At 35.7% G+C, this 23,381-nt stretch overlaps 4 protein-coding genes across 7 annotated transcripts; 1 reads left to right on the top strand and 3 right to left on the bottom strand.

Moving 5' to 3' along the window:
* Window positions 1-134: 134 nt before the first annotated feature.
* LOC117924602 (uncharacterized methyltransferase At2g41040, chloroplastic-like) lies at window positions 135-4,883 on the bottom strand. Of its 2 annotated transcripts, none has more exons than XM_034843275.1 (8): window positions 4,597-4,883; window positions 3,270-3,370; window positions 3,040-3,180; window positions 2,883-2,964; window positions 2,398-2,591; window positions 2,147-2,267; window positions 761-874; window positions 135-329 (listed from the first exon to the last, which is right to left on the bottom strand). In XM_034843275.1, exons 1-8 carry the CDS (start codon window positions 4,744-4,746, stop codon window positions 201-203), a joined length of 1,032 nt encoding a protein of 343 aa, XP_034699166.1. In that variant the 5' UTR covers window positions 4,747-4,883; the 3' UTR covers window positions 135-200. The 2 variants fall into 2 exon arrangements, with proteins under 2 accessions (XP_034699166.1, XP_034699167.1); XM_034843276.1 differs by having other exon boundaries at window positions 2,147-2,258.
* Window positions 4,884-5,294: 411 nt separating this feature from the next.
* Window positions 5,295-13,215, bottom strand: LOC117924497 (uncharacterized methyltransferase At2g41040, chloroplastic-like). The gene is made up of 8 exons (XM_034843122.1): window positions 12,992-13,215; window positions 8,113-8,213; window positions 7,874-8,014; window positions 7,717-7,798; window positions 7,225-7,421; window positions 6,961-7,072; window positions 5,635-5,748; window positions 5,295-5,535 (listed from the first exon to the last, which is right to left on the bottom strand). Exons 1-8 carry the CDS (start codon window positions 13,139-13,141, stop codon window positions 5,401-5,403), a joined length of 1,032 nt encoding a protein of 343 aa, XP_034699013.1. The 5' UTR covers window positions 13,142-13,215; the 3' UTR covers window positions 5,295-5,400.
* Window positions 13,216-14,265: 1,050 nt separating this feature from the next.
* On the top strand, window positions 14,266-17,926 carry LOC117924689 (protein CHLORORESPIRATORY REDUCTION 6, chloroplastic). 3 transcript variants are annotated; one of them, XR_004652855.1, is made up of 5 exons: window positions 14,266-14,532; window positions 14,767-14,898; window positions 14,989-15,197; window positions 15,289-15,639; window positions 17,710-17,926. XR_004652855.1 is itself a non-coding variant. In XM_034843393.1 (4 exons), exons 1-4 carry the CDS (start codon window positions 14,322-14,324, stop codon window positions 15,493-15,495), a joined length of 759 nt encoding a protein of 252 aa, XP_034699284.1. In that variant the 5' UTR covers window positions 14,266-14,321; the 3' UTR covers window positions 15,496-15,736. The 3 variants fall into 3 exon arrangements, 1 of the variants encoding a protein (XP_034699284.1); XR_004652856.1 differs by lacking the exon at window positions 17,710-17,926 and adding an exon at window positions 15,775-15,874; XM_034843393.1 differs by lacking the exon at window positions 17,710-17,926 and having other exon boundaries at window positions 15,289-15,736.
* LOC117924688 (E3 ubiquitin-protein ligase MBR2-like) lies at window positions 15,859-19,708 on the bottom strand. The gene is made up of 6 exons (XM_034843392.1): window positions 19,689-19,708; window positions 18,735-18,940; window positions 17,921-18,568; window positions 16,574-16,672; window positions 16,348-16,488; window positions 15,859-16,227 (listed from the first exon to the last, which is right to left on the bottom strand). Exons 2-6 carry the CDS (start codon window positions 18,894-18,896, stop codon window positions 16,063-16,065), a joined length of 1,215 nt encoding a protein of 404 aa, XP_034699283.1. The 5' UTR covers window positions 18,897-18,940; window positions 19,689-19,708; the 3' UTR covers window positions 15,859-16,062.
* Window positions 19,709-23,381: the final 3,673 nt, after the last annotated feature.

Here is a 23,381-nt window from a genome sequence, read left to right as displayed (position 1 = left end):
TCACATATCACAACCCACTAATTCAAATTATTATTATATTTTTTATCCCATCCAGGCAAATTATTCAAACAAAATTCATATAGTACAACCCCATTTCGATAATATAATTATAATAATTTTAAAAAATAAATAAATTCAAATATAAACATTTTAAAATTAATTAAAATAAATTATCAATTCTCACTAATAACATAACATTTTCAAGCCTTCTGTGCGGAAAACATGATGAATGATTGCTGAATTGTGCTTGTGTAGTTGATAAGGGCGCATGATCTGCACAGGTCTTCAATCTCCTTCTCTGTCAGATAGTTGGAGGTTTGAAGAATAGACTGTAACAAAGAAATTAATTAGCATTTGTAATGTGTTTGACCGTATTTTTATTCGAAATGCTTTTAATGAAAATATTTTCTTTAAAAATGTATTTAGGTGAATCACCCGGAAGTACTATAAGTGATTTTTGAACTTTTTCGAAGTGCTTTTTAAATTTTGTAAAATTTCTAAATGTACTACTAAATTGACTCTAAACTGTTTTTCTCTTCATTGCGGGGAACTACAAACAATATTTAGTTTGGAACCCACGTTTACCATTATTGGGTCCTGGCCAACTAATTGAACTGTCAACTAGGGCACTAGGGTTAGAATCAAACTAGCCCAAATCTTCATGGCCTTGATCAACAAGCACACATTTGTTGCTTATGGAGAATATCCTAAAACATAAGCACGAACAGCTGCAGAAAGAATTAACAAGAATGAACATTACCTGTCTGAAAGGCCTTAATATTGCAGGAATGGAGGAATTGGTGTAAGTGGGTCGTAGAAAAGTAGTTCCTACAAAGATACCTCCACTTCGTAATATACGAGTGATTTCAGCAACCTGAGAAAAATCAAATGATATGATCACTAGTTGCATGGTGACATTAGATGCAGCTACACACCCAATTGAGTGGCATAAATAAGCGGTAGCTAGTTATCAAAATTTCACAGTTCAGGACAGGATCACATCCACCACAAACAAAAGAGAGCCACATTGAGAGGGACACAAACCAAACAAGAAACCGAGTCCATCATATTTCCAAATTTTTGCAGACCACATAAAAAGGAATGCATGAGAGTGAATCAACCTAAGTCTGATAGGTGGGACCTCTAAATTGACCTCTCTGAAAGCCTTGCAGATGATCGCATCAATATGCACTTAGTAGAACACAGCTGTAGATTCTGAATGAACCAAGGGTATGGGCAAACGACTAGAGCAGATTTTATCAAACCACATTCATTACAAATATGCTGAAATTTTCATGTATTGTGGAATCTCCTGCTTATAGCACATTTCTCATGGTCGTACTAGATTGATTCTACCAAAATCAAACTGGAAGCCATAAACAAGTCAACTATATAAAACTCCTATAACATCATCATCCGACATTTAGATAGTTGAAAATTTGCTTCAATCTCCATGCTCTGATATTTACAGTCCTCATAAGAGTGATAGCATTCTCTCAGATCTCACATGTCTAGTACCAGGAAATATATTTACTACATTGAAAGATAGGATTTTATTAATATATTTATCCTTTTTTTTTTTTTTTATAATGTTCAGATGGGTCAAGGAACAGTTCGATACATGTTAACCCATTTGAAGATCACTGTTGAAATTTGGCAGAAATTCTTCAATCACAATAGGTTAGTTGGTTAACTTGTCTCTGATGAACAATATTTATATCCAGTTTGAAGCCTTCTACAAGCAAAAGACATGGCACTGGCAAGAGCAGCAACAAAGCAAGATTCATGCAGCCAATAAAAAATAGATGGTATGGTATCATGTCAATGAGAATCATGCCATATATGCTCACTATTAGGTAAGGGTTGTTTATTTGTGGATTTCAAGCTTAAGGTCAAAGAATATTCAATGAAGGTCCTCCAACTTGCAAAACTGAATTAAAGAAAAGGGAGGAAAGAACTAGTCCTGCTTCAGAGTATAATCAAAAAATCCCTTCTATTATACCATTTTATAGAGTCATTTAAATGCTACAAAAGCATACTTCAAATACCATAAAATATACAAATAACTGATTTAATTTCCATGGGGTAACCAACCACCCTTTTCTAGAACTTGCTAAATAGAAACTGGAGAAGAAACAGCACTTACTGCATTAGAAGGTGATGGCCAACAGTGTAAAGCTGCACCGGCATGAACAGCATCAACTGAACCTGATGAAAAGGGAAGCCTAGAAATATCTGCTCTAACAAGAGCAAGATTACTGCACATTCTTCAGTGAAACATAAATCAGGAACGTCTCTCTTTCTCATAATGGATTGATAGCCCTAAAGGAAGTTTAAAAAGATGCTGATAAAAGGTAGCAGATCTGATTGAATTATCTGACAGGAAGAGAAACTTACGTTGTTAAACTAGGGTTATCTTTCTTAATGAAATCATAACATTGACGAAGCATATTTTCGGAAAAATCAAGTGCAACAACTCCAGAATAGGTCCCAGATTCTGCAAATTTTCGAGAAAACAAGCCACTCCCACAGCTGACATCTACCAGAAGCCCACCTGCTGCAGGTTTAAAGTACTCTTGAGCCATTTTGAACTACACAATGTCAACTTTTATGTGATTAGTGCCTGAAGCATAACCAGGAGGTCTGGGACTTCAAGAGTTCCACACAAATAGTAGAAAGAAATGACTTCAGATTATTTCCATTTCGTTAATCACGAATTCATTTTTCAGGATAAAGTATCTTTCCATGATCAGAGAGACAACTCAAAAAAAAAAAATATGATAAACTTATTTCCATCACAATTTATTCTTTTAGAATGAGTCCATGAAGTTCTTCAACCATTCTAGCCTCTATAATGAGAAGACATACCAAAGAAGACTAACCTCCTCATCAGGACCAGGGAAACCCCTCAGGTTAAAATTTTGACGCCAGCCTCTTTCGTACAAAAATGAAACAAGTGGACTCCTAACAAAAGTGAAAGCACTGGATGTAAGACACATGCATTTCCTCAAATGATTTGATCCAGAAATGAATACTTACCGGAATAACTCAGTTCTAACTGGTTGAGCTTCATTGTAGGCCTTTGACCCAGCAGTAATAGTGAGATCCAGATACATGTCTTTGCTGGAATATGACTTATTGCAAGTCTTACATTTGAAACCAGACCTGTAGATTGCTGGCCTGCAGATTGTGTAGTTCTTAAGACAAGCCCTAGCCAGATCAAATTGAGAGCAGAAAATAATTCAATCTCTACAGGCATTCCAACTTACAAGTTAAGACCTGGAGGGCCTTTTCTGATTAGTGGTTCATAACATACTGGACATGAAAACAAGTCAAAATCCATATCATTATTCAGCTGAGGGCTTGATTCCTGAAAATTCAAATCTTTACTCTCACTGATTTGGTACTAGGAAGGAAGAGGAAAACTGAGAAGCAAATATAGAACAAAAATGATTCTAAATCTGTTTCATACAACTTACTAGCTACAAAACTTGTTCAACACTGTGCAACACAGATGGTTTGCAGCCTTGACCCATAAAACTAAAATTAGAGTTAAGCAACGGATGTTTTAATCTTTTAAATACCTTAAACTTCATAATTGTGATAGCCAAGATCAATCTTGGATAGTATCTGCCTAACACCTCTTTATAAGTCTATGTTACTATGTAGCTTATTCCTATTTCCTACTGAAACATTGACTGGCAGTGCTATCATGTGGATGTACAACATAATGTGCAGTCCCTTATACCAGCCATGGGACATCAGCCACACCAATTCAGCTCTGTACATCTACTCCATAAAATATGAGATTTTCAAATGTTTCCAAGTAAGCCCATATATCCATCTTAGGGGTACAAAGTTTTGGCGAAGTTGTTTCGATTGTTGCTGGTTACCAACTTATCTCCAATGTAGTGCCAGCAAATTTTGGTTGTGGTGCATCCTAGTCAATCAGGCGTCTATTTCCCTACACAATCTCTATCCGTCATTTTTCTCTAAGTTTATGTTCCTTCAGTCTTCAAGGCATTCTGAACCAACAAAAACCAAAAAGTCATCCCCTGAGAGCATTGAAGATCAAAATATCATCAAATATTTGCATAGGACATGATGGAGTCATCCCCTGAGGGAAAATGTTGTCATGAAAATGAAATAAATGGAGACTTATTGATTGTTCAATTTGGTTGATGAGAATAAAAATCAAAATTTAACATTCAACCATGCCTTATATAAGGCCATTTCTTTTCATTTTGGAACCAAGAAATCAAACCATGAAAGAAAGAAACCTTTATTTCTTTTTGCTTTTTCTTTTTTTATCTCAATTTCTTAGCAACCAAACAAAAGCAAAGAAATTTCCCCCCCAAAGAATCTTCCCGTTAAATCTGTTCAAAGAGTCGGATGCTGAGTTTTCAAATCCAATCAATAGTACTAAAACTAAAATTCAAACCAGATAAGCAGTACAAATAACAAGCACATTTGCCACGTTGACTTTTAAAGATGAAAAATAAAAACCACTATTTTGGTTATAAGAGGATAAGAATCTAATTTTCTTCCTTTATCTTTGAACTTCTCAGCAACCAAACAAAGAAGAGGGGAAAATACCGGTTCAAGAGCAACTGCTGAGCTGGCTCGAAATCTCGAGGGGAAGGGCAGAGAGGAAATTTGGGGGCGAGAAATGAATTGGGATTTGTGAAGAAGGAAAGGGTACTTTGGAAATACGGGTTGGTGGAGAAATGAAGCAGCCATCGCCATACTCAGACCCTCCTCTTCTTCGTTTTTGTGTTGTGTTTGGCTAGTGGAATTGTTTCAGTCGAGAATCTGATGGAAACGGTATGATCTCGCAAATTTGGCACCATCTACTTTGTCCATGGTGTGTGGCTTCGCCCATGGACCCATGATTAATGAACAAATGAAGGTGCATCTTTAATTTTTATATATATTAAAATTTTATTTCTTTATTTTTAAAAATAAAAACATTTTTTGATAGTCATCACACAATGAAAAGTAGAAATAAGCATTTTTTTAAAAATAATTTTCAATGGATTTGGAGGATTTTTCAATATTTATAAACGGTATATTAATTATGTTAGAAGTTTATTAATTTAAAATTTAAATAGTAATTAGCAAATTTTTTTACTATTTAAAATTTAATTTTTAAGTCCATATTTTTTATGTAAAAAAATTCCATTTTATATAAAAATTATTAATATTTTAAAATTCTAAAATTATTTTTATAAAATTAAAGAAAAAGCAAAAATAGGTTCACAGATATGACTTTTCAAATTATTTTTATATTTTAATTTGAAAATAAAAACTTCAGAAGTAATAATATATGCATCATATACACCACTGCTGAAATGTCTTGATACCAAAGTGTTAATAAAAATGAAATTGATGGACAAAGTTTCAAGCCTTCTGCGCAGAAAACATGATGAATGATCGCTGCACCTTGCTTCTGTAGTTGATAAGCCCACATGATGTGCATAAGTCTTCAATCTCCTTCTCAGTCAGATTGTTGTAGTTTTGCAGACTCCTCTCCCACTGGAAATAACAAAGGTTTTTAATACATCATTCCAGGAGTTGCAAGTCACAATCTTTATAACAAGAGGGAAAGAACTGAATGACAAGAATGCGTATTACCTGTCTTAAGGGTCTTAATATTGAAGTAATGGATGAGTTGCCAAAGCTGGGTCGAAGAAAGGTGGTTCCTACAAAGATACCACCACTCCGCAGTATACGAGTGATTTCAGCAACCTGACAAAGTCGGTTAGTATCATTTTTTGCAGTTTGTATGAGGAAACTACATGCAGAAACAGAGCAATTGGAATGGCAAAAAGAAACCTGGAAGATTATTGAACTTTTACGGTTCAGCAGAGGTTTCAGATGAGAAAGGCACATTGTAAGGACTGAAATGCATAAATGTTGGGGTGAATGCTACAATGGATCCTACTTGCAAGACCAAATAACAAACTAACTCTGCGCTATCTCCAAATTCTTGCCAACCATATAGAAAGGAGCAATTGGAATGGCACAAAGAAACCTGGAAGATTATTTAACTTTTACGGTTCAGCAGAGGTTTCAGATGAGAAAGGCACATTGCAAGGACTGAAATGCATAAATGTTGGGGTGAATGCTACAATGGATCCTACTAGCAAGACCAAATAACAAACTAACTCTATGCTATCTCCAAATTCTTGCCAACCATATAGAAAGGAATGCAATGGAGTCAAGCAGCCCAGGCATTGTGTGGAGACCCTAGACCAACCTTAAGTTTATTTCACACTTTTTTATTGTTATTTTGGAGTTTTGTATTATTTACTATTTAAATTTTGGTATAAAAAAGAAAAAAAGTTTTTAAAAAAACCACTAAGGATGGATTTTGAATCATACAATCTAATCATCCCAACAGACTTCAGTTTAACCAATCAACCCAAGTTTAACTCAACTGACCCAAATTCAACTTGAGTTTAAAAAAAATGAGGTTGTGTTGGACTTGGGTTGAACACCTCGGGTTAGAGGTCAGGTTGGGATGAGTTGTTGATTGTTTCTTAATTTAAGTTACTACAAACCTGACCGACCCACCCAAGTTGCAGCCTTAATGACAGGCATATGATATATACTGAATAAATGATTATTCATGTTTGGACTATTTCATGCTCACAATAAAAATCAAAAGCAAATTAAAATGAAGGCAGGAAATAATCAATCAGGCTCAGGAGTATGGTAGAAGTAATCTCCTAGGATAAGGAAGCTCATGCTCTCCCCAAATGACTAACAGAATAACATAAATATCTTAACGCCCTTTTTTTATTTTAATGTTGAAAAATGAATAGATTCATTTAAGGCAATAGAAGACCTTTCAAAAGCTGTATACCAACTCAATGAACTGATTTAATTTCCATGAGAAGTATAAACACCCTCCTCTGAAACTTGTAAAATGGAAACTGGGAATGAAACAGCACTTACTGCATTTGAAGGAGATGGCCAGCAATGTAAGGCTGCACCAGCATGAACAGCATCAACTGAACCTGTTGAAAAGGGGAGTCTAGAAACGTCTGCCCTTACAAGTGCAAGATTCCTGCAAGTTATTCAGAGAAACATAAATCAGGAAACCCACACTTTCTTACAATGGATAGGCGGCCCCAAAGGAAGTTAAAAGATAGGACGCCAGATGATTTAAGAAATGTGGCTGCTTCAATTAAATTATCCAAGAGAGGAAGAGAAACTTACGTGGAGGCTAAATCAGGATTTTCTTTTTTGATGAAATCATAACATTGGCGAAGCATATTTTCAGAAAAATCAAGCGCAACGACTCCAGAATAGGTCCCAGATTCTGCAAATTTTCGAGAAAATAAACCACTCCCGCAGCTGACATCTACCAGAAGACCACCGATGACAGGTTTAAAGTACTCTTGAGCCATTTTGAACTGCATAAAGTCAACAAAGTTGTTAGTTCATGAAGCATGACCACGTCTCAGACTTAGGTAAAGGATAGCATACAAGTAGTAGACAGAAATGACTTCAGATTATTTTCCTTGAAGGGCTAACATGGTGCCAGATAAAATTAATTTTCCATGATCAGAGAGAGTCCTGAAATAAATATATAAATAAAATAATTTCCACAAGAATCCAGTCTTTTGGAATAAAGCCCATGAAGTTCTTCAACTAATTTAGCACTGCATTTGGAGCATAATGAAAAAAGACATGACAAGGAAGACTAACCTCTTCATCACGACCAGGGAAACCACTCCGGTTAAAATTTTGACGCCAGCCTCTTTCATACAAAAATGAAACAAGTGGACTCCTAACAACAGCAAAAGCACCAAATATGAGACATGGGCAGTTCCTCAAATGATTTTCCATCAAAATGAATTCTTACCGGAATAGCTCAGTTCTATTTGGTTGAAGTTCATTATAGTCCTTTGATCCAGCAGTAATAGTGAGATCCAGATACATGTCTTTGCTGGAGTATGACTTATTGCAACTCCTACATTTGAAACCAGATCTGTAGATGGCTGGCCTGCAGATTATGCAGCTTTTAAGACAAGCCTTAAACCAGATCAATTGTAAGCAAAAAATAATTCAGTCTCTAAAATTCTACTATGCATTCCAACTTACAAGTTAAGACCCGGAGGACCTTTTCTTATTAGAGGTTCATAACATACTGGGCATGAAAACAAGTCAAATTCCAAACCATTATTCAGCTGAGTGCTTGATTCCTGAAAATGCAGATCTTTACTCTTACTAATTTACTACTAAACAAGAAGAAGAAACCTGAAAAGTAATTATAGAATAAAACAATACTTAATCCTCTGTTCATAAGAGCCACAAATCTTGTTTAACACTGCAATTCAGATGTGTTGCAACCTTAGCACATAACAAAGTTACAATTACAGTTAAAAAATGGATGTTTCGGATTTTAAACACCTTAAACTACATAAGAAGGATCACCAAAATCATTGTTCGAAAGTACTTTCATGGGTTCACATAGAAACTTCTTCTTGTTTGAACGTATATGCTGCAGTGGTATGTGGAACACAACATAATCTGCAGTCCCTTATCTCAGACATTTGGCATCAGCCACAGCAGTTCTGTTCTAAACCCTCCAGTCCATAAAAAAATTCTTCATTTGGAATATGAGATTTTTAATGTTTTCAAATAAGTCCATATTAATCCTTTACTGACATCATTCACCATCTCAGGAGCACAAGAATTGGGGGATGATGTTTAAGTGATTGCAGTATACCGACCTAACTTCACCTTATTGCCTAATTCCGCTAGTTGTGCACCCTACAGGCATCAAATCACCCCTAAGGGCATCAATGATTCTAAACATCACTGGAAAATGGTTTTTGAAATATAACTTAAAACCATTTATAGGTGAATGGAAAATTGAGTTCAAAGTCATAGGACACCTACTTCTAGAAAAGACATTCTTTCTTAAAAGATGTGTCTAGTATCTTAAGATACAACCTTTCCAACTGGTGTGTCTAGTGTCTTAGAGACACAACCATTCCAATGGGCACTACCTACAACTACAAATACCATGACATTTCATTGATCCCAACAATCGTCCATCTCTCTCTCAATTCCAAAGTATGGTATATATTCCATTCCAAGTCACATGTGAGCTGCAAGTGTATAGTTTTATAGCATCCAAGCTTTTGTTGAGTACAACACATTGTTTAATTCGCTGTATTTTGTGATTTGAAGTGCTACTATCATAAGAAAGTGATGTTGTATCTTAAGAGACAATTATTATTAAACTGTAAGCACTTGAGCGGGAAAAATTTGTCTTAAGGACACAAAGTCAAACTCTAGCCTTAGCCAACCTTATTTGTGAGTTTAATTTCTGTTTGCTTTGTTAATTTTATACATTTATTAGACCATATATTTTCAATTAGTTGCACAACAATCTTAAGACAATTTTTTTTATTGTTTGATTATTATGGCATGTTGCCTATGGTGGGAAGCTAGAGAAGCTCATTGGAATGGACTTCAAGAGGTGGCAACCAAAAAAACAAATGTTGTTCTACCCAACAATGCTAAATCTTGCTCAAGTCTTATATGAGGATGCCCAATACATTAAAGAGGGTGAAATAAATAAGCAAGTGTAGGAAGCTGTGGAAACTTTGAATCATTCTAACTTCCTGTGCAAAAATTACATCCTCAATGGTTTGGACAACACATTATATAATGTGTATAGTTCAATAAATACTACAAAGGAACTATTGGAGTTCTTAAGGAAAAAATATAAGATAGAGAATACTAGCTTGAAGAATTTCATAGTCACAAGAGTTTAGGATTTCAAAATAATAGATTCCAAGATAGTCATAGTGTAGTCTAAGAGCCACAATTCATTCTATAAGAAATACATGTAGAAAAGATGGTGTTGAGTGAATTCTTCCAAATTGTAGCTATAATTGAAAATTTGCAACCTTCTTGGAAAGAAATGTAACTCCATATAAGTTAGGAAAGGAAAAAGGTTCTCCTATAGATACTTGAAAGTGTGGGGACATTCCGCTGAAATAGTTGTTTTCAACCTTAAATCCACCAATGGTCATGTATTCACAATGGGAGGACGGCCCATATCATAAAAGTCCTTAAAATAAAGGTGAATTACCAATTCCGCCATGGGATCTGAATTTGTAGAGCTAGATAAAGTAGGAGAAAAAGTAGAATGACTTAATAACTTTTTGTGAGGGCATAACATGCTGGTTAAAAACCTATGTCTAAAATAAGCATACATTGTGATAATCAATTAGCTATTGAAGGCCACAAAACAGCATATATAATGGTAAGTCTTGACTAATACGTTAAAGACTATGGGCAGCCAATTACTTTCAAATGGAAATTTCCATTCACTATATTGAATCAAAGGATAACCTTGCAAATCTACTTACCAAAGGTTTATCAAAAGATCAAGTTAACTACTCATCAAGGGGAATGGAATTAAAGCCTATAACCAAAGAGACTTTACAATGGTAACCCAACCTAGTTGACTAGAGATCCCTAGATCTAGGTTCAAAGAGAGAACTAAGTTATGAATGATTAAGAGAAGCACTATAGAGATAATCTCTCATTCTTATTCCTATGATGAAATAGTATTATTTGCAGCACAAACTAGGTCAAGCTTTGCTTTTAATGAACTCTATAGCTTGAATAACCATGTGGAGTATGGCAGGATACTCTTAATAGGAATCACTTATTGTTATGATAGAGTCCTTTAAAGCATGACATGATATAACAAATTTGGAATTTATTATTTATTTATCTCTACCATTTGAGTGTCTAGCTTCAAAAAGGAGTCATTGGACATAATATAAGAGGTTTACGAGATCACTTCCGATTATCACACCATCAAATGACAATCTTCACCATAAGGATTTTATTTGGGAACATTCAAATATGAGTTAAATATTCTAAACCCGTAATTTAGATCTTGTAAAGCTTTTGAATGCTTTGTTTTTATTATGCATAGGATCTAGTAGCCCTAGGAATAGTTTCATGCACCTAACAAAATCCAAGGCTTGGGAATGGAGCAATCCGAAGTTCCCATCACCTATAGGATCTAGTAGCCCTAGGGATAGTTTCTATAGGCTTCAATTCTCTAGAACACTCAGGAACACCAGGAGTTGTTCAAGGTCAAACTAAACACAACTGTGAGAATCAACAATGTTTGGAAAGAGTTGTATGAATATTATTGTATTGGTTTACATAAAAAGCTGAACAATTCAAGACATTGGATTCATTTATTAGCTAGTAAATCCAATAGCATTCCACTAGGTAAGGTTCAAAGACATAAGTTATCCATCCTAATGCAACTTCTTTCCAAATAGTACTCTCTAAATTGTTAGCATGTCACTTGCAATTTCCATTCATGTGGGAGATTATTGGAAAGTGATTTTCGAAAAATAACTTACAACCATTACAAGTGAATGAAAAAATTGAGTTCAAGGTGATAGGACACCTATTTTCATAAAAGACATTCTTTTTTAAAATATGCATTTAGTATCTTAAGACACAACCTTTCCAATAGGCGTGTCTAGTGTCTTAGAGACACAACCATTCCAACAGGCACTACCCACCATTATAAATAGGGGACTCCCTCCATGATATATCATTGGTTCCAACAATCATCTGTCTTTCCTTCCTTTCCAAGTCATTCCCAAGTATGGTATTTCATTCGAATCAAGTGTAGTGTTCCATTCCATGCCATTCCCAAGTGTAGAATTCCATTCCAAGTCAAGTGGGAGCTGCAAGTGTGCAAATTATAGCATCCAAGCTTTTGTAGAGAGGGCAATGCATTGTTTGACTCGTTGTTTTTTGTGCTTTGAAGTGCTACTATCACAAGAAAGCAGTTGTTGTATCCTAGGAGACGATTGCTACTAAATCATAAGCACTTAAATGAGACAAAATTGTTTTAAGGATATAGAATCAAACTTTAGTCTCAATCAACCTTATTCATGAGTCTAATTTCTATTTGCTTTATTTATTTTACACACTTATTAGTCCATATATTTTTAACAATTTGCACAACAAACATCACCAAAGATCCAACATTGAACACCAAGGAAGTATCTTGAATATCTTGCAAATTGTGTACAAAAATAAAACCATTCCCTAAGGACTTCAAAGATGCTAAAAATCACCATAGAACACCAAGGAAGCATGTTTAACATCTTGCAACTTATGCACAAATATAAGTTCATTCACATGCATCATTACTAGAAAATGAAAAAGGATTACTAAAAAGTAAACGTCATGCCTTTCATCCAAAAAAATACACACTCATGCACATTGCCGAACAACCAGCAACAATTTCAACCAGAAAATGCCTCTAATTTGTGCAAAAACCCCAGTGCTTGATCTGTTCTCAAAGGAAATGTTTTCATGAAAAAATTGTTCATGAAAAAGAAATCAATTTCAGGTTGAAAGAAAGGTCTTTTCTGAAATGAGACGTGACCCAACTTTGATTGTGATATGCCCATCAACATTATAAATGCTCTGTTTGGTTGATGAGAAAAGTGCAGGAGAAAAATAAGAAGTCAAATTTTAAATATTGGGCATTCCATTATCTGATAGCCAATAAAACAAAAATCATTATTCAAGTATATCTAATATTAGGTCGTTTCTTCATTCACTTAGAAACCAAAAGAATAATAACAATAATAATAATAAACCATAAGATTCAAAATTTTAATTCTCGTCTTTTTTTTTTCCTCAGCTTTCTTTAACTACCAAATAAAAGTAAAGACTTTCAATGATATTTTTCCAGCAACCATTTTCTGTCCAAACAAACAGATGCTAAGTTTTCAAATCGAATAACTTCTCTTCGACTATAATTAAGCGAAAATACACACACATATGGCAGTTTGATTATTCAGAAATTGATGGAGAAGAACAAAAATTCGACATGCTAAACCTTTAGGGAAACACTAAAATTTAAACATGTTAAAGCTTTTCTCAGCAACTAAACAAGAAGAGAGGAAAATACCGGTTCAAGAGCGACTGCTGAGCTAGCACGAATTCTGGAGGGAAAGCGAAGAGAGGAAAAACGGAGGGGAGGGTGGAATCGAGAACTGCGAGAAAGAGAAGGATATTGTGGGAATATGGGTTGGTGAAGGGAGGAAGAAGCCGTCGCCATGTTCAGACCCTCTTCAACTTCCTTCTTCTTCTTTCTTGTTCAGTGTTTGGTTGATTGGATTATTTCAATTGAATCTTATGGAGGTAGTGGGACAAACGTACATATACATATCATCTCATAAATTTGGCACTATTTTAAAGGAGTGAAAATACCAAGTATTATTTGTTTATTGTGTGGTTTGGCTTCTTATTACACTCCCTAAGGTTCATGGACCATGGCCCATGGCCCATATTTTGAATTTTTGGTCCAAATTGACCCTTTTGTTACTCAAATATACATTTGGGGTACCTCTTAAAACTTGAAATAATGGATCAAAATTGCCCTTATTTTTATGTCTACTTATTTTGTTAATTTTTTTTCTTTTTAAATTAGTTTGAAGTTATATCTATAGAATATAACAACGTGTTTTTTTTTTAATTTTTCTTAAAACAATTTGTTTTCAAATTTCAGATAATTTATTTTTTATTTTTTATCGATTTTTTTTATTGAATAGAAAAAATTAAAATATTTAACTTTTTTAAAATACTAAAAGTAAATTATCATAACTAAAATAAACTTGATTATTTTTTATTTTTTAATACTTAATAAAAATAAAATATTAAAAAACAAATGAATTAATACTTAATACTATTAAATACTATTTAATTTTTAATTTTATTTAAAATTAAGTAAAAAATAAAACCTCACATTACTTATTACATTTCTTAATCTATAATTCTAAACTCTATAGGAGCATTTTTAAAATAAGTTTTCGAATTAATTTAAAAAAAGAAAAATTAACTTCCTTAGATGATAATTTCAAGAAATCCTAATATAACTTATATGATGGCAAAGACTGAATTTCAAGATAAATATAGTCAAATAATAATGAATTTTGATACATTATTTCTGAAACAAAAATAAGAATAACGAGAAATAGTATGCCTAAACCATACTTAAGTGATGAGTCTATGACTATACTTATCGAACGTCCCAGATTTTCGATCATGGAACACGGCTAGAGAATCTGTGACATAGCATTGTAGATGATAGACATGATGTTCCACACGATAAAAGCCCATGGAAGGATATCAGGAGTATAAACACAAGGCCACGAGGAAACGGAGATAAAAACTGAAGAAACAGGAAAAAAAAACAATATTAACTGTTATAGGCTTGAGAAAGCACAGAGGCCACTCCCATGGCTACCATCAAGCCATTACTTCCACTTTCTCCTTCCTTGAAGCAGGCCATTCCCTCTCCCTCTCCATGGATTTCCTACAAACCCACCTTTGATTCCACGGTTTCTCTTTCCATGTCACACTTGAATCGCCTTCCACGACTAGTCGCTGTCTCTGTGGCCTTCAACCCTTCTGGGAATTTTGACCTCTCTATATATGACGATGAAGATGGTATGAGCTTCTTTTCATTAATCATGAAATATTTTTATGGGTCCTCAATCTCTCTTATGGGATTGCTTTGTGATGCAATTTTTTGTAGCTGTCTGCTCATGAATTTTTCATTCGCTTAGAACTTGAATAGATAAGTAGTACAACAGAGTAGTTGGAATTGAGCTGAGCTGAGTTTGGATATGATTCTTGGATATTATCCTAAATTTTTCCTGATTGACAAATTTTGACTGGCAGATTCAACTAAAGTTTCCCCACCAATGCCTCCCACAGAAGGTCGGATTGAAGTTGTTATTGATAATGATGTTATTCGCCGTCTTGACTTGTCCCCATTCCACACTGCAACTGGAATTACTTCACCTTCATCTGGTGAGCATCATGTTGAGAAACTGAAGGAGTGAATGGTTCTTAAATTATTGAACCTAGACTGATTAAATTTTCCTGGTAATGTTGTTGTAGCTGAACCAAAGGAGTTTCTTGAACGTACAATTGGGTTTACCATTAACTATACAAGAGAAGATCCACATGATCCTCGAGAATTATCGGAGTTCCCTGACATTCGACTCTGGTTTGTGAGGCTTGATGCTACTTATCCATGGCTACCTGTAGTGTTGGATTGGCGAGCTGGAGAGCTTGCTCGTTATACAGCCATGTTGGTTCCTCACCAGGTATTAAATGTGTGTGTACGAGGGAGAGAGGGAGAGGGATAGGGAGAAGTTGAGGTTTAATGGCCTAATTTCTAAAATTTTCTGTTGGCAGATGAATATGAGGATGGGGGTCGTCTTTAATCCAGAGGCACTGGAGCTGTTCATAATGAAGAAGGTTTTTGTTGTTTACTCTTGGTTGAAGCAACATAAAATTCCAAAGCCTAGATTGAAGACAAGTGACATGGCCCGGATGCTTGGTTTTGGGATTGGAGATGAATTGTTCGACTTGATTGATCAAGACCCACTTGCTCCATCATAACCGAGACCTCCAAGATTTTCAAATGAAGTCCATAATTCATCACAAAATGTCACTTCTGTGCCCAATGGTTGTAAATCAATATTAAGGAGATGCTGCAAGGAAGAATCGGAAGTTCAGCAGAGCAGATAGATTCCAATTTGAAAGGTAGATGTGTTTACTCCATATTTTTGTAATCAAGTTCTGTCCTTACAAACAAATGCTAGAATGCTCATATCAAATCTGTTCCAATCACTTTCTGGCATGCTCTTGATTGTTTTTATTTTATTTTTTCCGTTGCAGTTGTCTATCTTAATAACTTTTACAACCAAAAGTATACATTTGATAAGAAACTTTCAAACTGGAACAGCAGAAGGAAGTGGGTGATTAGGCTTTAACATCAGAGAAGTTTCCCTGTTCAAATATCAACATACAGGATTTGTTCTGTACATATTGCCATACAAATTCAAGACCCTGGGAAAGAGAATCCCTAGTAGATAAAGAAAAATGAAATTAGGGGAGAACTATGAATTCCTTACCAGACGTAAATTCCCTCATGAGGGAAAGAAAGTTTCGAGTTAGATTACATATTTACAGACTATGAATCTGTGAGAGTACAAGCCCTGTTGTAGATAAACCAGTAGATTTGCATATTGGGCAGAGATTTTTGCTTCTTAGCCACTGTTGAATACAAGCACTATGGAAGCTATGGTCACAATCCAGTACTCCCAATTCATCGTCTTCCACATAGTCCTCCTGCCAAAGAGCCAAAATAACCATGTCATCCACTTATGTTTCCATTGTGGAAAGAACTGAGACAATGACTCTTCCATTCTTTTTTCTTTGTTTGAGTGAACAGAGAGAATGGTAGAAGACCTGGCAGATGCTGCAACATTCTTTACTAGCATTCTCTTCTCCAAATAAAAAGTATTTAGTATGTTTGAGGGATTCCAGAACTTCTTCCTCAGACAAACCAGTATTGGCATACCCCATATGATCTTCCAGGGCCAGGAGCTCCTAATGTATGCAAAGAGACAGAAATATAAACAAACAGTGAGTGATAAGTACATAACATGTAGAAAGTATGACTGATATGAGGTACCTCATAGGACATGTTATCCACATCAAGCCTCATGTCTCTGTAACGGTCATGCATCTCTGTTGTATAAAATAATGGTAATTGGCTAAATTCTTGAACATCCTGTTCATGTAGTGAGTGATTAGTTTCAATTAAATCACAATTGATAAAACATCATTGTGAAATAATGAATTTCAAAATACTATTACAGGAATCTTGCCAATTTTCTTTTCTTCCTTTAGTTCTATGTAGTAAAAAAGACAGATCCAGCAATTCAAACGTTTTTCACAAATAGGCAGCACAAAGGTAGAACTCTTAGAAATCTGAAATTTCTGCTCTTCCCATAAGAAAATCTTGAATACCGTGGCAGAATTTCTCAATTGCACTCAATGTATAACAATGACATGTAGGTCTGGCTGCCTAATTCCTTGCATCAGCAGTAACTAGATATTTATGGTTATTCCAGTTTTAAGACTTGAAGACTCTAGCATCACAGTCCTCTATGAAGCAAAACCCTTGTTTACATAAGAAATTTTTTAGTCTATTTCCATCTATAGAGGTCTATTTGTGGAAGTCCTTTAAAAAAAATACAAGGTGGAAGAAGAAATTTTTAGAAGAAAAGTAGAAATTCTGCATAAATGAAAGTTTGGGAGGTTTTGGTCATTTAGCAGTCACTAAGTTGTGAGGAAGGTAGTCTTTGCACTCTAAGGCTATGTTTGGTTCCCGGAAAGTACAAAGGAAAGAAAAAAAATGCTAAGGAAAATGATTTTCTCATGTTTGGTTGTCCTACGAAAAATATCAAAGAAAATCAAATATAATTAAAACTAATTATTTGTTCATAAAACTTATGTATTTTTAAATTATTTAATCTTTATGTTGATGAGTTAAAATAAATAAAATGAGTTTGAAGTAACAAAAAAAATAATTTATTAACTTTTAATCTATTTTTTTATTTTCCTTCACTTTTTCTTTCCTTCTACTTTTCCTTTGTATTTTCTTTCCATCGCATTTTCCCTCAAATTTTCCGGGAACCAAACATAGCCTAAAAGATTCAATAAAGTTCCAATTTGAGTACACAAAGTCGAAAGGCTTCCAACCTTGTGGTGAATAGGGTTTTTGACCCATTTAACTAAACTTGTGAAACACTGATTTTTTTCCAGAGAATATTTTCAAAGGCTGGACCTATGTCAGAGGAACTATATCAGTACAACCAAGTTGGCCAAAACCAATTTGCAGTCATCTGTCTGGACACCTAACTTTTGTTGAAAAGAAAATAGAAGGATAGGGCTAATTGTTAGGCTGTGTTACAGCATGTATATCCTGACTTAGTTTCTATCACAAATTAGGAAGAAAAGAAAAGGGCAAACAAACCTCGGATACAAGCCTGAAGTTCACCTCATTGCCTGATGTTAGAATCATTAACGACATGGAACCATCTAACAACCTATCAGCCAGCCTATGCATATATAAAGCTGATTCCAGAAGTTGCCTCCTCATATGCTCCATGTCACTCCCATTCCGCAACTCAATATTGTGTGAGGATGTAGGAGGGCTCAGTTGAGATGTGGAATTTCCACCCCCAGAGGCAGGCAAAAAGGATCTTTGTATAATATTAGGTATCCCACGAGGAATTCGAGAAAGAGAAATATGGCGAAGAAGAATGGAACTGACAAATGGAGTGTTGCAAGTTCCAGAACCAGAAAAGATGCTTTCAATATGCTGAAGTATCCATGACAAGGTGAGACTTGAAGTTTCAGAAATGGCTCTGGCTATACAGCCTGCATTGCCCACTGAGAGTGGAAGTGGGCTCCTTCTAGAAACTACTGATCTTGTTGATGACTGATTTGCAATCGAACTAGACATTGCGCTAGATCTTTCAGGGTGCTGAACTTGCTCGCAATCTGTCAGATAAACCGAAAAAAAGTTTCCCTTGTTTGAAATTTGGCTGATTGGTTTCGAAGTTTGATCTAATATCAGCTGATCAAACTCAGGTGATCTCCAAGAAGAAGCTGAACATGTCTGCAGAATGGTAGTGTTACTTAGAATCAGCAGTTAAAAAAACCTGAAGAATGACTTCCAATTGCTGCTACCATGGTTTCAAATCGTTTATAGACATTCAATTTTCAATGCCTGAAATATGGCAACTGGAAGGCACTCCTCTTTAAAAATGCTAAAAGAAACTCACAGGTTCAGACATGGAATTTCCTTGAGCCCTATTGGATTCAGAAATGGCTAGCAATCCAAAACCACCCTTCCTTTGAGAAGAATTCTGGGTTCCTTCCAAAAGCTGATTACTAGATGCACCTCCAAAGTTTATCCTTCTACTTGATTCACAGTCTTCCCCCATGTGACAAGCTTGGATTCCTGATGTTTTCTTCACTTCTTTGAGTTCTACACATAACAAGAAATGTTATACATTGCAAGAAAAATCTGTAAAAGAAAAAGGGCTGCTTGTTTGATTGCTACTTTTATTTCTTCCTATCGATCACAATAGGTCATCCACAGCTACCATTTACTAAATCAAATGTAGGCTAATTCCAGACCGATACAAATGGAAAAATCTGAAAAGTGGCTCGGTGAACAGATATTCAAAATATCAGTAAGTAAACGGCCAAAAAGGCGATAGAAATTCAATAACCGGCCAAAAAGGTTGCTTACATTGTTCTCTGTGATGAATTTTCTTGAGGAGAAGTCAGAGAACAAATTTGGTGCATTATCACACAGACGAACAGGCATAGAAAAATATATGTATCATCTGAACAGGAGAGGGAGCCGTGAATCAGATAATAAAAAAAAGGAGGGAAATCGAATTGGATATGGTGTGCGGTTTGGCGGTTAAAGTGGCGCGGGTATTGCAACTGTAATTTAAAAACCATTGGAAACTGTTCCTTTTTACTTTCTGCCACAAACGGAACAATGGGCTTGATCATAAAGAAGTTCAAAAAATCAAACCCACAAATTTTTGTAGACCCATTTCATTTTTTGGGCCCATCACTACATAGGGCCACCCCTTTAGGGTATTTAATTTAATGGGGCTAGCTCAAAATCTCAAAATTGTGAGAAGAGGTCATTTGAAAAAAGAAGAGATAAATAAATAAAGTTGATTTACATGGACATCTAACAAGGGGCAGTGCCGTACTGAGCTCAGATTCAATCCACGGACCAGCCTCCAAAATGACTCGTATATATCTTCTTTCTCTTCCTTCCCCATTTTAGATTTTCTACCGAGCAGCAAGAGACTACCTGAATTTGTGGCTGAAATTTATACACAAATACAGGGAAAGAAGTTGATTGGTTGCACTCAAAACCTGTTGGGAAAGCTTGTCTAGATGTCCTCGGACGAGACTACCTTAATACACGCCTTGTTCGCTGGCCGAACGTAGCCTTCTCCATTTTTGTTGCCCCACCAACCGTCCACAAGCATGATAAATGATCTATATTTCTAATATTATATGTACATAATGAACAAAACTTTTAGCATTAGCTTAGGCTTTAAGAAATTCCATTTTCCATTTCTTCCATCTAATTAGTGTTGCTGCAGTTGCTTCGTCTTAAATTGGCTTGTTCCATTTACCACTTCTCTTCTCTTACTGGTATATATATGTATATACACACACACCATGCATCATCATCCTTAGTTTTGAGGGTGTATAGTGGACAAAAGCCTAGGTAAAAACTGAAGTAGATCTCGCTGGTCCCCATTAATTGAATTTGGAGCTATGCATCACGTTGGAGCTTGCCCTAGTTATCACTCAAAAGATCCATTCCTGTCAAAAATGGTCGGGTGTTTTCAATCAGCTGCGTCATTGTCATGGTGATATATATATGATTTCATGTACTACTTCTCAGCTTCACAATTATGCTACCATTACCATTCAATAATCAATCAGAAATGAAACAATATTTCAAGAAGCTAGCTAGCTGCTTTATGGGTTCTTCCATAATGAAGAAATAATTTCATCCGTCAAGAAGAAAGGAAGAAAGAAAACGATCCATCTACTTATTTTGGCATGGTTTCATTTCATTAATGCTGAAGAATTTTGGAAAAACTTATGCATGCTTTACAAGAAAAACGTAACTCTTTCTGCATTAGTACTAGCATAATTCTCAGTCAGGGGCACATACAACTGTTGACCCACGATCGAGCTTGTGTCAAGACGATGGAGTGAATACTCGGTGGAAATGGCTGGACACCCAATGGAGTCTTGTCGCACACATGTCTGTATGTCGCGGCCGGGGTCACGTCCCATCAAATGGATCGATCAGATCACAGTCAATGGAAAGTTTGCCGGACACACTGCCTAAACACTAGGATTTGTGAAGGATGGGTGGACACATGATGAGGAGGTAGGGCGGGGCTCACCCCCATGTGATAGTGTACTCAAAATCATGTGAAGGGTTTCATCACAAGGTATGGGAAGACATAGAAGGGAACAAGAAAGGGATATGGAGGGTTGTCATTTTTCCATAGAGACTGATGCAAATGAAATTATGTGCAGCTTCACTGTTTAGGAAATGAAATGACTTGGAACATTTGTGGAAGACAAGTTCACAAAAAGTCTAGTAATGATCACTGGTGTTGGTGCATGCATGATTCAAAATTTGTTTGTTTTTGTGAAGAAGATGGGTTCCTACCCCGGGTTGACTCTTGTGTTAATGTTAGATGTCGATGGGACCCTTACCCATTCATACTACTACCTAATAATTTGTTCATACTTAAGAAGATTTAGATGATTCAAACAATGAGCTTTATCAAGAGAAAATGTTGTCGAAAAAAAATACGTGGAAGCCAAATCACTTTCCTTGAAGAAATTTCGCCCCATGATCCTAGCTACCAATCTCATATTCAACGATTTGGTACTCAACACCTAACTACTAATAAGTCAAGAATTTTCATCTTGAATCTTCTAGGGGGTCACTCTTTTCCATGATTCTGACTTGTACCAAAAAAAAAATGTGTATAGTGTCTTTTCCCTTTGGAGAACAATTTTCATGAAACACATTTGGTGGTATTGTATCCCCAGAACAACACTATGGCATTGAATGGACATGTACCTGACTGAGTTATTAATTTTCTTTGCCTAACTTAGCATTTAATGGTGCACGAAATGTTTCTTACGATCATGCAGCCCTGACCCAGCTCAATTAATTTTTATGTTGGCCTGTCACAATTTTAATTCATGTATGACATGGTTCGATCCAAAGTTTTCAATCTTCCTTTATGACCCATATCGGCAAGTCAGACGGAATTGCCACCCAATTGGAGGATTTTCGATTCTCGCTCTCCAAACACCCAAAAAAATAAAAATAAAAAGATTATTTTAATTCTTGATTTATCTATACTTGATTTATATATATAACAAAGTTGTGTAATTACTAATTAGTAGAATGCAAGAATTGAAGGAAAGGCCGCCTGTCAACCCAACGGGCAATTTATCCCTTTGATGGGCATTTATTACATTGGTTTTTATTTGTAGTCAAGTTGGAAGTGAATGCAACAAAACTAACTTCATAAATTTTTTTGATGGCTTGGACTTATGAAGATCCAGTTGCTAGACAGAAGGGCCCCCAACCACACATCCAAGGAGACCTCCCCATTACTTCTGCATAAATGCCATCCTCTTCTCTTGCATAACTGGTAACCGTATTTAATTCAACTTCATTTCCCCAGAAAATAAAAATTGGATGCATGATTGGCAGCCAAGAAAATGTACCCCAACCCTTCCACCCCTAACTTTATTGTCATATAATAACACTTATTTCTGAATCAAAATGGCAGCTAGCTAGCTTTCAACTTAACTGGCTTGATTACTGACGACCAGACAATCGTTCACAAAACATGATCCAGAATGAAAATTATAGTTATGGGGTCTGTGGTCCATGATCTCCTCCAGCGAATCCCAAAAACATGCTATGTCTCTTTGTCGGCCGATTTTTTCTTACCCAATTCTTTATTCAATCCGTCTTTGATCGATCGAAGCGAAATAGTTTTTGTTAATCCCATGATTCCTAACACCTTGTCCCTAACGAAAAGGAATTAATAACGAGATTCACATTTCCATAATGGGACAATGGGATTGTGTTGTGATGCTTCATGAATACAGGGAAGTAGTGATCAGAGAATAATGTTCCTCCACTGACATCAATTTTCTTAGTGGAATCCAGAGAGCCCCTCACGTAAACTTATAGCTTTGTACGTATGCCGATCAGGGCGCATTGTTCCTCGTTGATCTTCTTCTTCCAACGTTTAAAAATACGTGGAGAATGTTGTTGAGGTGACGTCCATTTTTTATTTCTGCCACTGTTTATATGTTCAAGGAAAGTCAAACGACCGCCTCACTTTCCTCGAAAGCATATGACGGACGATATTTATCTTCATATTTTTTAAATTTTAAGATAAGATTAAAGTAGATAATTCTGGAAATAATTTGAAAATTACTCAGAATGGTTAAAATAATTTTTAAAAAATTATAAATTTATTTAAGAAGATAAATAAATTAAAGGAATGAGAGCAGTGATTCTTCTGTGAATAATAGAAATTAAAAAAATCGGCCATCTGACACAGTGCGACAGGGTCACCACGGGGATGTTTTCCTGCTAACTAAAGCGCGGACACGCCTTGTGAAGTGACGGTGCTCACGTGGCTAACATTTTTTTCCCACGTCATACACTTGATGTGGACGTCCACGTGGAGTTGCCTTCCGCTGCTCTGCCCGCTGCTACTACAGACAAGATTGCACACGTCAGCTAACGGTTATCTGAAGAGGAACTCAAATTCTCAACGTCCTCTGTCGCCGTTACGTTTACTGCCATCGTCGAATAAGGACATAAT

The sequence above is a fragment of the Vitis riparia genome, chromosome 11 (genome assembly GCF_004353265.1).
Source record: "Vitis riparia cultivar Riparia Gloire de Montpellier isolate 1030 chromosome 11, EGFV_Vit.rip_1.0, whole genome shotgun sequence".
Taxonomy (NCBI): Eukaryota; Viridiplantae; Streptophyta; class Magnoliopsida; order Vitales; family Vitaceae; genus Vitis; species Vitis riparia.
Note: the sequence above shows the minus strand (reverse complement) of the source record. Positions and strands in the feature narration are given on the sequence as shown.

Excerpts from the sequence above, each read along its gene's own strand:
- LOC117924602 (XM_034843275.1), bottom strand. The coding sequence starts at position 4,746 with ATGGCGATGGCTGCTTCATTTCTCCACCAACCCGTATTTCCAAAGTAC. Across the intron at positions 2,268-2,397 it reads GATAACCCTAGTTTAACAAC|AATGTGCAGTAATCTTGCTC; the intron begins GTAAGTTTCTCT and ends GTTTCACTGAAG. Across the intron at positions 875-2,146 it reads GGCCATCACCTTCTAATGCA|GTTGCTGAAATCACTCGTAT; the intron begins GTAAGTGCTGTT and ends GATTTTTCTCAG.
- LOC117924497 (XM_034843122.1), bottom strand. The coding sequence starts at position 13,141 with ATGGCGACGGCTTCTTCCTCCCTTCACCAACCCATATTCCCACAATAT. Across the intron at positions 8,214-12,991 it reads CAGCAGTCGCTCTTGAACCG|GAATCAAGCACTCAGCTGAA; the intron begins GTATTTTCCTCT and ends CTGCATTTTCAG. Across the intron at positions 7,073-7,224 it reads AATCCTGATTTAGCCTCCAC|GAATCTTGCACTTGTAAGGG; the intron begins GTAAGTTTCTCT and ends AATAACTTGCAG.
- LOC117924689 (XM_034843393.1), top strand. The coding sequence starts at position 14,322 with ATGGCTACCATCAAGCCATTACTTCCACTTTCTCCTTCCTTGAAGCAG. Across the intron at positions 14,533-14,766 it reads TATATATGACGATGAAGATG|ATTCAACTAAAGTTTCCCCA; the intron begins GTATGAGCTTCT and ends TTTGACTGGCAG. Across the intron at positions 15,198-15,288 it reads CCATGTTGGTTCCTCACCAG|ATGAATATGAGGATGGGGGT; the intron begins GTATTAAATGTG and ends TTCTGTTGGCAG.
- LOC117924688 (XM_034843392.1), bottom strand. The coding sequence starts at position 18,896 with ATGGGGGAAGACTGTGAATCAAGTAGAAGGATAAACTTTGGAGGTGCA. Across the intron at positions 16,673-17,920 it reads ACTTCAGGCTTGTATCCGAG|GATGTTCAAGAATTTAGCCA; the intron begins GTTTGTTTGCCC and ends CTACATGAACAG. Across the intron at positions 16,489-16,573 it reads TGGATAACATGTCCTATGAG|GAGCTCCTGGCCCTGGAAGA; the intron begins GTACCTCATATC and ends TGCATACATTAG.